Consider the following 15,182-nt stretch of genomic DNA (forward strand, 5'->3'; position numbering starts at 1 on the left):
TTGACATTCTTAAATATATTTCTCTCTGAAGCAAACTACAGAGAATTTCATAGTGTGGGTATTTTTAAAACATAAAAGGTTTCATATTTTTGTTATTTGCTTCTTAGACTAAATAGTATAGAATTAAGTTGTATGTACTGGATTAAAAAATCTTCCTTTGGAAGCTATTATCTAATGATACTTACAAGTTGATCAATCTCTCTCTCTCTCTCTCAAAAGCTGGAGTGCTTTGAATATCCTATCAGCTCACAATAAGTTTATAAAGCAGTATCCTAAAATATTTCTGCAGAAAAAAACCAGACTGCCCAAGCTTTCCAAACAGGAGGGAACAAGGTAATGATGTGTTTGTTTTTTTTTATTGTGAGCTTGATGTGTGTGTGCATACATGAAAGGACAAGTGGACTCAGACACTGGAAGTATTGATCATGTAAGGAGATAATGATGGAAGCAGAGATGGTGGGGAAGGTAGAATCATACATTCACTTTGCAGGAGTTTTAATGACATGGTGTGATCATTGGGACTAATATGTGTTTGTTCCTGAGTGTTTTCAGTAAAGTGATTAAACAACTAACTTTATCTAATAAACATAATAAACAAAAATAATATTATGAATGGGTAAGAAATACAATAAATGATGTAGAGAAAACTAAGGAAAATGTGAATTATGATATAATACTTTATGTAATGAGGTGCATTTGATAATCTAGAAGTTATTTGTTAGTTTTCTTAAAAATATGCACTTTAAGAAGATAGACATTTTTTAAATGATGGTATTAATGAAGGTTGTGAAAAGTATTCTTCAGAAATATTTTTGAAGCAAAAAATGAACAAAAGTAAAAATTCAAAACCCATAGCTCAAGTGATATCATTTGAATTTCCTTTAAAGAAAAAGTAATTTCTATGCAATTTAATTATCCTTGAGTATACACAATGGAAAATAGGTTGTAAGTTTGCCATGCATACTCACATATAACCATAATATCACAATTAAATAAGAATAATATAAATAAGAAATACCAATTTTAATTATGACCATATAGCAAACATGCAAAACAAAATATTAGCAAATGAAATAATGCCACAGTGTATTGGCAGATTTATTCATCATAGTTTAATTTGCTTCATCTTACGAATGTAAAGAATGCTCAATATCAAAAAAGCTACTGTTATAATTTTATAAGTATCCCAAAGAGAAACACTAGATAATACTATGTGTGAAAATGCATTTGATGTTATTCAATATCCATGTTTCACAGTAAAATTATGATTTAACATCTAATGTGTGCAGTAAGGGGACTGTTAAGAAATAAGAATAAATTTCACATAATTCATTAATAAATTATAAATCTTCTCTAAGGTTATCTCATACTAGTCCTTTTTGTAATGTGATGCACTCAAATGTGTTCAGAAGGTGAGAATAGAGCCCAAGTAGTTCAGAGAAACTTTTAGCAGGATGAAATCAGAGGAAACATACATCTTAATAGACACTAAATTCCTACACTATTAAAATTATTCATCAACAGCCTTTGTTGATTATCATTGTCATGTTCAAGACTTGATAGTTCATTTAACATAAATGTCATGTGACAGATACAATAGGAAAACTTTGAAGAATGGCACCTGCCTGACTGTGGGCAGCTGGTGAGAATGCCTGATGTTAGAGCCTTTGGTAAATGTTGAAGGGAGATAGTCATGTGCAAAGAGAGTAGAAGAAGTGCTTGATAAACCATTAAATGCACTTGGAGCAATGCTACATTAATGAAAATAATTGGAAGACCTTGCTGAGATATAGGGAAACAATTCCACTTGAGCAAGAACTATGAGTACAGACCAGGAATGAGAACAAGGACTGCTTGGAACTGTAATCATTTTCTAAAATGTATTTTATTTATGGATCAACTAGACAGACGGCAAATTTTGCTATATTCACAGATGTAGGAAATCGAATGCCCAGACACACTGATATAAAAAGAACACTGAATTTTGACCCAGAAGACTGGGATTTGAATTTGTGTTTTGCCCAAAAGCAGCAACCTGATTTTGGCATAGTTTCTGAACATTGACTGCATTTAGTTTTTACTCAAGAAAAGGGGGTAATACTAATATAATACTTCAGAGTTGGCATTGAAGGAGCTTTTTAATTGTACTAGCTGTTATTATTATCATGGATTTTAGGTGACAATGACTTATGTAGATTTATTCCACCTGTCCTGAAATTCTATCTCTTTTTCAAACAGGTTAGACAATAGCAACAAAATAATACATATAATCTTAACAGCAATTTAAAAAATCACTGAAACACTTGCTTCAATAAATTTATAATCACCCTTTTTTAACAAGAAGAAAAGATGTAGACTTTTAACCAATGCATCTTTACATCATTTTATTTCTGGAGGAAAAAAAATAAGTTTAAGAAAATGTTAGTATTTGAAAGTACAAATAATAAGCATTCACAAAATTGTGAAAACTTATGTTAAAGAGATATTTATTCAAAATATGCATGGCCTCCTGATACTCTCGGCTTGCTTTGCTTGACTGCACAAGTTATTTAGTAACCACTTACAATGCGATTTTGAATTTTGTATGATTGGAGTTTTAGACTATCCACATAACATTATTGCTAATTTTGTTATGTAAATATGATAAAGATTATTTCCTACCATTTTCTGAAGAGCATAAGACACAACTTAAGTACTCAATAAATTAATGAATTAATGCCTATGGCCATGGTTTTGCTTTAGTTACTTTTGGCAGTTTGGTATCTCCTGTTTGGCCTCAATGTCTGAAATACCATTGGGGATGATTCTGAATCTTTTGGCAAGCTTGAGATAAACTTGGGCAGAACACTGGGTCCACAGGCTTCGCTGTCCACATTTTTGCCTAAAAGTGTGCCAACTGTACCTTCACCTCCACTCCCCTCCATGGACCTCCCCTTCTCTGGAGGATAAGAAAACACACCATTTGCAGTTGTGAATCAGGGCTGGAGGAGGGAGACACCCAATTGCTTTGTATCAGAATTTTCATCCTTGCTAAGTTTTACTGTACTTACTATTGTAATCTATTTACAGGAGTAACTAGGGATAGTTTTAAGTAGTGTTCTACATTGCTGTGGGTGGAATGGCTGGAGGTTCTGTGAAAGTGGTAGCAGGGAAATAATATTGGCTTTTAACTTAGTTTTGTAATTATAATAAGGAATCTTCTTCCTGTGTATGATGACTGTCCAGAAAATGTCTAGCCATTATTAACATACAAGAACAGTTTGCATGACATCAATGTAACCTGGCAGACAAGGAGAGTGGACTGGAGTGCATGTATATGAACAATGATGAATTCACTGTACTATCAATGGGAGCACTAGACACCACTGAGTGAACACTTACACTGTGTGACTGACACATTCAAAATGACTGAGTACAGCAACGAATCTGCATCAAATTTTGCATTAAGCTTAAACATTCCTTTGTGGAAACTATTCTGATGATTCAGAAGGCCACCACTATGGTCAGCCAGTGATTGGCAGCTTCATCACGACAATGTACCCATTAATGCATTACATCTCAAGCAGAGTTTTCTGGTGAAACATCAAATCACCCAGGTGACTCAGCCCTGCTATAGCCCAGATTTGGTGCCCTGAAAATTATGGATTTTCCCAAAATTAAAATTATCTTTGAAAGGGAAAAGATTTCAGACCATTGATGAGATTCGGGAAAATATCATGGGGCAGCTGATGGTGACTGGGAGAAGTGTGTGAAGTTCCACAATGCCTGGGACTGGTATGAGTGGTTGAAGGGCCATCATTGTCTTATGCACAATGTTTCTTATATCTTGTATCTTCTTCAATACATGTCTCTATTTTTAATATTACATGGATGGATACCTTCTGGACAGACACCATACTTCAGATAAGTGTATTATTATTAAGTTTTAATAATCTTTGAACTTTAGATAAATTTAAAAACCTCCTTTCAGTTCATTAGCTATAAATAGACAAATTATATGAACTCTTTTTTTCCTAACTTTTTAATTGTTCAAATACAATTGTCTCCATTCCCCCCCCCCTACTCACTACCAACAACCCCAGCCATCCCCACCTCCCACCATCCATCCTACACCCTTTGGGCTTTGTCCATGGGTCCTTTATAAATGTTCTCTGATTATCCTTCCTCCTTTTCCACTGTTATCTCCTCCCATCCCCTCTGGTTACTGTCAGTTTGTTCTTAATTTCAATGTCTCTGGTTATATTATGCTTGCTTGTTTGACTTGTTGATTAGGTTCCACTTGTAAGTGAGATCATATGGTATTTGCCTTTCACCACCTGACTTATTTCATCTAGCATAATGCTCTCCACTTCCATCCATGCTGTCGTGAAGAGTAGGAGCTCCTTCTTTTTTTCTGCTGCATAGTGTTCCATAGTGTAAATGTATCACAGTTTTGGGATCCACTCACTTACTGATGTGCACCTAGGTTGCTTCAAACACGTGGCTATTGCAAATTGTGCTGCTATGAACATTGGGGTGCACAGGTACTTTGAATTTGTGTTTCAGGATTCTGAGGGTATAATCCCAGCAGTGGAATTGCCAGGTCAAAAGGCAGTTCCATTTATAGTTTTTTTGAGGAAATTTCACAATGTTTTCCATGGTGGCTGCACCAGTCCTCATTTCCACCAACAGTGCACTAGGGATTCCTATTCTCCACAACCTCAACAGTACTTGTTGCTTATTGATTTATTAATGATGGCCTTTTTGACCAGTGTGAAGTGGTATCTCACTGTAGTTTTAATTTGCTCCCCTCTATTGGCTACTGATGCACACATTTCATGTGTGTGGGCCCTCTGTATGTCCTCCTTGGAGAAGTGTCTGTTCAGGTCCTCTGCCCATTATTTTTTAAAGATTTTACTTATTTACTTGTAGAGAGAGGGGAAGGGAGGGAGAAAGAGAGGGGGAGACAAATCAATGTGCAGTAGCCTCTTGCATGCCCCTAACTGGGGACCAGGCCCATAACCCACACATGTGCCCTGACTGGGAATCTAACTGACGACCCTTTGGATAACAGGCCAGCACTCAGTCACGGAGGTACACCAGCCAAGGCCCCTTTGCTCATTTTTAAATTGGATTGTTTGTCTTCTTGCAGTGGAGTCCTATGAGTTCTTTATGTATTTTGGAGAAAACCCTTGACTGGGATACCATTTGCCAATATATTTTCCCATAAGATTGGATCCCTATTCATTTTGCTGATGTTTTCTTTAGCCAAGCAAAAGCTTTTAATTTTGATGACGTCCTATTTGTGTACTCTTTCCTTTATATCCCTTGTTCTAGGGGACATATCAGTGAAAATATTGCTACATGGAATATCTGAGATTTTCCTCCCTATATTTCCCTCCAGTACTTTTATGGTATATTGAATTATATTTAAGTCTTTTATTCATCTTCAGTTTATTTTTGAATATGGTATAAGTTGTTGGTAGAGTTTCAATTTTTTAGATGTAGCTGTCCACATCTTCCAACACCATTTGTTGAAGAGGTTATTTTTACTCCATGTTCTATTTCTGCCCCCTTTCTTGAATATTAATTGACCACAAAGAGTTGGTTTATTTCTGGGCTCTCCATTGTCTTTCTTTGATCTATGCATCTGCTGTTATGCCAATACCAGACTGTTTTAACTACTGTGGCCTGGTAATATAGTTTGATATCAGGCATTGTGATCCCTACTACTTTGCTATTGTTTCTCAAAATGTCTGCGGGTATCAGGATCATTTGGTGTTCTATGCAACTTTTAAAAATATTTGTTCTATATCTGCGAAATATGTCATTGATATTTTAATAGGAATTTCATTGAATATATAAATTGCTTTGGATATCTTGATGTTAATTCTTCCAACCGTGAACATGGTTTATACTTCCATTTATTTGTGTCTCCCTTAGTTTCTTTCTTCCATACTGTGTAGTTTACTGAGTATAGGTCTTTTACCTCCTTGGTTAGGTTTATTCCTAAGTACTTTATTTTTCATGTTGCTATGTCAAATGGGATTTTTTCCCTGATTTCTGTTTCTGATATTTCATTGTTGGTGTACAAAATGCCTTCAATTTCTGAATATTGACTGTATCCCATTGTTTTGCCAAATTCACTTATTAGGTTGAGTAGTTTTTTGTGGAGTCTATACGGTTTTCTGTGTATACTATCATTTCATTTGAAACAATGAAAGTTTTCCTTCTCTCCATTTTGGATGCCTTTCATTTCTCTTCCTTGTCTGATCACTGTGGCTAGGACTTCCAAGACTACATTGAATAGAAGTGGTGAAAGCGGACATACTTGTCTTGTTCTTGATCTTTGTGGGAAAACTTTTAGGTTTTTCCCATTAAGTATGATGTTGGCTGTAGGTTTCTCATTTACAGACTTATTATGCTGAGGTATGTTTCCTTTACTGCCACTTTGCTGTGTGTTTTTATCACAAATGGGTGCTGTACCTCATCAAATGCTTTATCCCCGTTTGTTTATATGATCATGTGATTTTTGTCTTTCCTTTTGTTTATCTGATGTATTATGTCCTTTGATTTGCAAATATTGTACCATTCCTGCGTCCCTGGGATGAATCTGTCTTGATCATGTTGTATGATCTCTTTAATGTGTTGCTGGATGCTGTTTGCCAATTTTTTGTTGAGGATTTTAGTTTAATATTCATCAGCAATATTGACCAGTAGTTTTCTTGCTTTGTTATGTCATTATCTGGTTTGGGATTAGGATGATACTGGCTTCATAAAAAGAGTTTGGGAGTCTTCTGTCTTCTTCAATTCTTTGGAATACTCTGTGAGGGCTAGGAATAAGCTCTTCCTTAAACGTCTTGTAAAATTCTCCTATGCAACTATCCAGTCCATAGCTTTTGTATGCTGAGATTTTTTTGATTACTGCTTCTTTTTTGGCAGCTTTTATTGGTCTGATCAGTGTTTCTGCTTCTTATTGATTCATGTTTGGAAGATTATATTTTTCCACAATTTGTCCATTTCGACCAGGTTTTCAAATTCCTTTGCATAAAGTTCATTGTCGTACCTTCTTACAATCCTTTGTATTTCTTTTCTTTTTATCTGAAGATGATCTTTACTTTATTTCCTTTTATTGTTGTTCAAGTACAGTTGTTTCAATTTTCTCCCATGACTCTCCCCACCCCAGACATCCCCACCTCTCACTCTCGATCCTATCACCCTTTTGTATTGCCTACATGTCTTTTATACGTGTCCCTTGACAACCCTTCTCCCTTTCCCCGCATTACCCCTCCCATCTCTCCTGTGGTTATTGTCAGTTTGTTCTTAATTTCAATGTTTCTGGTTATATTTTGTTTGCTTGTGTTTTTTTTTTTTTTTTGTATTTCTTTGGAATCAGTTGTAATCTCTCTTTCATTTGTGATTTTGTGTTTTTAGGTCCTTTCTCTTTTTTCTTCATGAGCTTGCTTAAAGTTTTGTCCATTTTGTTTATCTTTTCAAAGCACAGATCCTGGATTTATTGATCCTTATAATTATTTTTTAGACTCCATGTCCTTTAATTCTGCTCGGTTCTTGATTATTTCCTTCCTTCTACTTGCTCTGGGCTGCATTTGTTTTTATTCCTCAGTTCTTATAGATGGAGGGTTAGGTTGTTTACTTGAAATGTTTTTATATTTTTTAGGTAGGCCTGTTTCACTATGAAGTTCCCTATCTGGACTGCCTTTGATGTGTCCCATAAGTTTTGGATTATTGTGAGTTCATATGTTTCCAGAAATTTTTTGATTTCTTCCTTCATGTCATTACGAACCCATCCATCGTTTAATAGCATGCTATTTAGTCTCCATGAATTTGAATGTTTTTGAGTTTTACCCTTGAGGTTGGTTTCTAGTTTCAGGCCCTTGTGGTCTGAGAGGATGTTTGATATGATTTCATTTTTCTTGAACTTGTTGAGGCTTGTTTTGTGTCCTATCATGTGGTCTATCTTTGAAAATGTTCCATGTGCATTTGAAAAAAATAGGAATTTTACTTCTTTGGAATGAATGGTATATATATCAGTTAAATCCATTTGATGTAAGGCATTGTTCAATGCTTCAATATCCTTGTTGATATTTTGTTTGAATATGTATCCATTGTTGACACTGGGATTTTAAAATCCCCTGTTATTCTGTTCCATAGGTCTATGCACCTGTTTATATGCCAGTACGAGGCTGTTTTGATTACAGTGGCCTTGTAATACAGTTTGTCATCAGTTATTGTGATTCCTCCTGCTTTGTTCTTCTTTCTCAAAATTGCTGCAGCTATTCGGGGTCGGTTATGGTTCCATATAAATTTCTGAAGTGTTTGTTCTATATTTGTGAAATATGTCATGGGTACTTTAAAAGAGATTGCATTGAATCTATAAGTTGCTTTGGGTAATATGGCCATTTTGATGATGTTAAGTCTTCCAATCCATGAGCATGGTACATGCTTCCATTTGTTTGTGTCTTCCTGAATTTCTTTCTTCATTGTTGTGTAGTTTTCTGAGTACAGGTCTTTTACCTCCTTGGTTAGGTTTATTCCTAGGTACTTTATTTTTCTTGTTGCTCTATCAAATGGGATTTTTTTCCTGATTTCTGTTTCTGTTGTTTCATTGTTCGTGTACAAGAATGCCTTTGACTTCTGAGTATTGACTTTGTATCCAGCTGTTTTGCCATGACTCCACTCCAGGAAGACAAACAACCCAATTAAAAAAAAGTGCAAAGGACTTCAACAGACACTTCCCCAAGGAAGACATACAGAGGGCCCAGAGACATATGAAAAGATGCTCAGCATCACTAGCCATCAGAGAGATGCAAATTAAAACCACAATGAGGTACAATCTCACACCTGTCAGAGTGGCCAATGTAAACAAATCAACAAACAAAATTGGAGAAGATGTGGAGAAAAGGGAACCCTACCACATTTTTGGTGGGAATGCAGACTGGTGAGGCCACTGTGGAAAACCATGTGGAATCTCCTCGGAAAACTTAAAATGGAACTGCCTTTTGACCCAGCAATTCCACTGGTAGGATTATACCCTAAGAACACTGAAACTCCCATCCAAAGAATCTATGCACCCCAATGTTCATAGCAGCACAATTTACAATAGCCAAGTACTGGAAGCAACACAAGTGCCCACCAGCAAATGAGTGGATCAAAAAACTATCGTACATTTACACAATGGAATTCTACACAGCAGAGAGAAAGAAGGAGCTTATACCCTTTGCAACAGCATGGATGGAAATGGAGAGTTTTATGCTAAGTAAAATAAGCTAGGGGTTGAGGGACAAATACCATATGATCTCACCTTTAACTGGAACATAATCAACAAAAGAAAAAAGGAAACAAAATATAACCAGAGACATGGAAGTTAAGAGCAATCTAACAATAACCAGAGGGGAGTAGGGAGGGGATAGTGGGGGGAGGGGTTATCAGGAACTGCTATAAAGGACATATGGACAAAACCAAGGGGGAGGGTGGAGGCGGGGGAGGGAGGTGGGTTTGGCTGAGGTGGGGTGGAGGGATGGGGAGAAAATTCAGACAACTGTGATTGAATAACAATAAAAAAATGTTTAATTAAAAAAAATCACCTGGTATAAGTGTGTTGCTGTCTATATCCTTTTTGAAGTCCTCCAAGATTTTCCTTCTATATCTTGGTGTTCCTATGTTGGGTCCATATATATTTATAATGCTTATGTCTTCTTGATGTTTTTATGGCTTTTGTTTTGTTTTATGGCTATTTTGTCTGATATACGTATTGCTATCCCAGCTTTTCTGTCCTATGTGCTTGGAGTATTTTTTCCAGCCCTTCACTTTCAGTATGTGTAGGTTTTTTATTCTGAGGTGGATCTCTAGCAGGCAGCATATGTGTGGATCTTTTTTTCTTTTTTTATATATATTTATTGATTATGTTATTACAGTTGTCCCATTTCCCGCCCCCCTCACTCCACTCCATCCTGCCCACCCCCTCCCTCCCACATTCCCCCCCTATAGTACATGTCCATGGGTCATAATTATAAGTTCTTTGGCTTCTACATTTCCTACACTATTCTTACCCTCCCCCTGTCTATTTTCCACCTATCATCTATGCTACTTATTCTCTGTACCTTTCTCCCCCTCTCCCCCTCCTACTCCCCTATTGACAACCCATTGACTCCATGTGATCTCCATCTCTATGGTTCTGTTCCTGTTCTAGTTGTTTGCCTAGTTTGCTCTTGTTTTTGTTTTAGGTGTGGTCGTTAATAACTGAGTTTGCTGTCATTTTTACTGTTCCTATTTTTGATCTTTTTCTCAGGGAATTCCTTTTAACATTTCATATAATAAGGGCTTGGTGATGATGAACTCCTTGAACCTGACCTTATCTGAGAAGCACTTTATCTGCCCTTCCATTCTAAATGATAGCTTTGCTGGATACAGTAATCTTGGATGTAGGCTCTTGCTTTTCATGACTTGGAATACTTCTTGCCAGCCCCTTCTTGCCTGTAAGGTCTCTTTGGAGAAATCAGCTGACAGTCTTATGGGAAGTCCTTTGTAGGTAACTGTGTCCTTTTCTCTTGCTGCTTCTAAGATTCTCTCCCTCTGCTTAATCTTGGGTCATGTAATTATGATGTGCCTTGGTGTGTTCCTCCTTGGGTCCAGCTTCTTTGGGACTCTCTGAGCTTCCTGGACTTCCTGGAGGTCTATTTCCTTTGCCAGACTGGGGAAGTTCTCCTTCATTATTTGTTCAAATAAGTTTTCAATGTTTTGTTCTTCCTCTTCTCCTTCTGACACCCCTATAATTCAGATGTTGGAATGTTTCAAGATGTCCTGGAGGTTCCTAAGCCTCTCCTCATTTTTCTGAATTCTTGTTTCTTCATTCTTTTCTGGTTGGATGTTTCTTTCTTCCTTCTGGTCATCACCGTTGATTTGAGTCCCAGTTTCCTTTGTGTCACTATTGGTTCCCTGTACATTTTCCTTTGTTTCTCTTAGCATAGGCTTCATTTTTTCATCTGGTTTTCGAACAAATTCAACCAATTCTGTGAGCGTCTTGATAACCAGTGTTTTGAACTGTGCATCCAATAGGTTGGCTATCTCTTCGTCGCTTAGTTGTATTTTTTCTGGAGCTTTGAAGTGTTGTGTCATTTGGGCCATTTTTTTTTTTTTTTTTTTTTTGGTCTTGGCACATCTGTTACTTAACGGGGCGGAGCCTTAGGTGTTCCCTGGGGCGGGGTAACACTGGTCGCTGAGCTGTGATGCTGTACGTGGGGGAGGGGTTGAGAGGGAGCAATGGTGCCCGTTCCACTCTCCACCGAATTTCAGTCTTTCACTCCGCTACCCACAATCAAACTGGGCCCCTCTGGTGCTGGTTCCCGAGTGGGTGCACTTGTGCACGCCCTAGGCCCCAGTGGGTCTCTCCAACGACCTCTCCTGTAAGGCTGGGAGTCTCTCCTGCTGCTGCCCCAATCCCCAAGGGTGTTTTCAATCAGAGGTTTGAGGCTTTATTTCGTCGCGCTGGAGCCCTGGGTTGCGTGGTCTGCTTTGCTCCCCGCCGTTTGTCCGGTTTATCTGTGTTCGAATGTGGGGCTGCGGTGTGCTACCCGCCGCTCTGCCTGCCCCGTTCTCCACCACTCTGTGTCCAGCCCTCTCAGTTTCTCTGTGCGCGAATGTGGGGCCACAGGGTCCGCTAGTGTTCCGACTGCCTGCCCCTTTCATCCCACACTCTGCCATTCTCGGTCCCGCCAGGGCCACGCAAGTCTTCTCTGCCCCGGTGCCCGTCTCTGCCCCTCCTACCGGTCTGGATGAATGTTTATTTTTTATTTTCTTGTTGTCGGACTTCCTTGCCATTCGATTTTCTGTCCGTTCTGGTTGTGCGAGGAGGCGCAGTGTGTCCACCTATGCCGCCATCTTGGTTCTCCCTTGGATCTTTTTTTCTTATCTATTCAGCTCCTCTATGTCTTTTGATTGGTTCATTTAAGGTTATTATTGATAGGTACTTATTCAATGCCATATTACTCCCTTCATATCTGTGTTTCTCTCTTTCTCACGATTTTTTTCCTTTAAGTATTCCCTTTATTATATTTTCCTGTGCTGGTTCAGTGGAGGTGTGTTCTTTCAGCCTTCTTTTTTCTGGAAAACTCCTTTTTTGCCTTCCATTTTAATTGAGAGCTTTGCTGGATAGAGTAATCTTGGTTGCAGGCCTTTGTTTTTCATTACTTGGAATATTTCTTGCCATTCCCTTCTGTATCTGTAGTGTTTCCATTGAGAAGTCAGTGCTAGCCTTAAGGGGGCTTCCTTTTGTGTTGCTTCTTGTTTCTCCCTCTCTGCATTTAAGATTCTCTCTTTGTCTTTTAATTTTGCCATTTTCATTATGATGTGTCTTGTAGTGGGCCTCTTTGAGTTCCTTTTGATTGGGACCCTCTATTCTTCCTGAATTTGCCTGACTTTTTCTCTCATCAAAATACAGGAGTTTTCTATCATTACTTTTTCAAACAAGTTTTCTATCTCTTGATCCTCTTGTTCTCCTTCTGATATCCCTATTATATTGATATTATTACATTTCATGTTGTCCCACATTTCCCTTTACCTCTCTTTGTTCTTTTTTGAGTGTTATTTCCTTTTCTTGCTCTTCCTGGAAGTTTTTTCTAATTGTCCTCCAGCTTGCTGATTCAATCCTCTTCTTCATGTAGCCTGCTTTTGATTCCTTCTACTATATTCTTCCATCCTGAAATTGTATTCTTCATTTCCTCTTGGCTCCTGTTGATTGTTTCTATGTCCTTTTTCATGCTGATGTAATTTGCAGTGAGTTCTTCTAGTTTCCATGTAGATTTTTGTAATTCTCAGTGAGCTCATTGAGCTTCCTTATAACCATTGCTTCAAACTCAATATCTGATAGTTGACTTGCCTCTAGTTCATTTAGCATTCTTTCTGAAGATTCCTCCTTTGCTTTCATTTGGGTGGTGTTTCTTTGTCTTCCCATTGTTTGTGAGACTCTTCTTGTTTGCCTCTGTTAAATTGATCTGTTTTGACTCCTTGAGTTTGTGGAGCGAACTTCTTTTTCTTTTTTTAAATTTTTATTCAATTACAATTGTCTGCATCTTCTCCCCATCCATCCACCCCACCCCATGCAATCCCACCTCACTCCCTCACCTCTACCCTCCCCCTTGATTTTGTCCTTGTGTCCTTTATAGTAGCTCCTGTAATCCCCTCTCCCCACTATTCTCTCCCCACTCCCCTCTGGCTATTGTTACAGTCCTCTTACCTTCCATGTCTCTGGTTATATATTGTTTGCTTTTTTCTTTTGTTGATTATGTTCCAGTTAAAGGTGAGATCATATGGTATGTGACCCTCAACTTCTGTGGGAGACCTGTGAGATTCAGTCTTGCAGTCTTTCTGAACTCTTGTACTTGATGCTCTTGGGGTGCCTTTTTTGCGCTTTAGGTTGGCTCAGGGGATGTAGTTGGGTTTTGAATGTTGTTGAGTTGTTTTTCTCTGAGTCCTTCCCTCCCGCTGGTTGACTGAGGGTCACTCCACCCACAATATCTTGTATGCTGTTGTGCAGGTGATGACAGAACAAAACCACAAAGCCCAGGGAACAAACCCACATCGAAAAAATATCCCTTCTGCAATCCCACTATCAGCAGGAAATGAACGATTATCAATAATGGTGTAAAGAGATTAAGATTATTATAAAAAAGAGAAATAAATTATAGTATAAAATCTAGTAACTTAATATTCACAAACTTGATGACCAAGGAATGAATGATAAAAATTTATGCAGGAAAGAAAATATCATTAATCATGGAGAAGACCACAGTGGATTTCATCTTGATAGCCTCTAGAATTAACCACTGTTTTTCCTTTCTGGATCCACCTTTGGTGATGTCAGATGTTAATCCTGTCTGACCTTAGGCAGCTGGCTCTGAGACTGCCAGGGATCTACTGTGTGTGGTTGTCTCCTTCAGTTGTTAATCTAGTCACTGTCCACTCTGGAATGAGTCTTAGGCCTCATAGGGTGGGGCAGAATCCCTCCTGGGTTTGAGGCTATTGTTTATCTTGAGGCTGCTGCTGCTTGGAGGGGAGTGGTCTCCTTGAGCTGGATGACTGCTGCTGTAAGGGGGAATGACTCAGCACCAGAATCCTAATGGTTACTGTCTGAGTTCTCTCCCCAAAGCCTCTGTCTCCAGTATCTCCTCAAGCATCCCTAGTCCACTCTGTGCCCCATTTGCCAGGTATCTACTGTCTGTGGCTGTTTCCTTCTTTTTTTAAAATTTTTTATTGTTACTCAATTACAGTTGTCTGCATTTTCTCCCCATCCCTCCACCCCACCCCAGCCAAACCCACCTCCCTCCCCACCTCCACCCTCCCCCTTGATTTTGTCCATGTATCTTTTATAGTAGCTCCTGTAAACCCCTCTCCCCAGTATCTCCTCTCCACTCCCCTCTGGCTATTGTTACATTGCTCTTAACTTCAATGTCTCTGGGTATATTTTGTTTGCTTTTTTCCTTCTGTTGTTAATATAGTCACTCTGTACTCAGCAGTCAGGCTTAAGCATCACAGAGCTGGAACAGAGTCTTTCCTGTGGGCAGGACTGTTGTTTCTCCTCAGGCTGGTGCCACTCTGGGGTGTTGTCACCCAGAACATGGAGCATGATGACTGTTGCAGTATGGGTGATGACTCAGCACTGGGATCCCAGTGGATACTCTCTCAGCTCTCTCCCCAAAGTTTCCATCCCCTGTTTCTCCTCGGGTGTCTCCAGCCCACTCTGCCCCTGCCTTTGCCAGAGCCCTGGGTATATGTCTGCAAATGAAAATTTTTGTGTTGGCCTTTTAAATGGCTTTTGCATCTCCAGCTGTCCATCTCTGGCAGAGAGTAACACTGCCACTTCTTGCCATCAGCTGTTATCTGTGTACTTTTTGTGCTCTGGTGCTTTAGGCTGGGAGTTCCAACTCCCACACTGCTCAAGGAGATCCAACCAGTTGCTTAATTATCTCTCCAGCACTGCTGCCTATGGGCACCTAGCCAGCTTTCTCAAGTCTCCACCACACTCCTTACCAGACAGTTAGTGCTGGAGATAATTCTTTTGTCTGTCCAAGGTTATAAGACTTCTCTCTTACTATTGTTTAATTGTTTGTTTTGGGTGATTTCTCCACAATTTAGTTGTAATTCTAGATTGGTCCTGGGAGGAGGTTAGTGTGGCTTCCATTTACTCC

At 38.7% G+C, this 15,182-nt stretch overlaps 1 protein-coding gene across 1 annotated transcript in view; it reads left to right on the top strand.

Annotated features, from left to right (window-relative positions):
• The window catches only part of CNBD1 (cyclic nucleotide binding domain containing 1), a 364,424-nt gene that overhangs the window by 96,659 nt on the left and 252,583 nt on the right, over nucleotides 1–15,182 (top strand). Inside the window, exon 4 of the mRNA XM_053929253.1 lies at nucleotides 226–333. Within this exon, the coding sequence (XP_053785228.1) occupies nucleotides 226–333 (108 nt within the window). The remainder of the gene's footprint in view (nucleotides 1–225; nucleotides 334–15,182) is intronic.

The sequence above is a fragment of the Desmodus rotundus genome, chromosome 8 (genome assembly GCF_022682495.2).
Source record: "Desmodus rotundus isolate HL8 chromosome 8, HLdesRot8A.1, whole genome shotgun sequence".
In the NCBI taxonomy this organism is placed as follows: domain Eukaryota; kingdom Metazoa; phylum Chordata; class Mammalia; order Chiroptera; family Phyllostomidae; genus Desmodus; species Desmodus rotundus.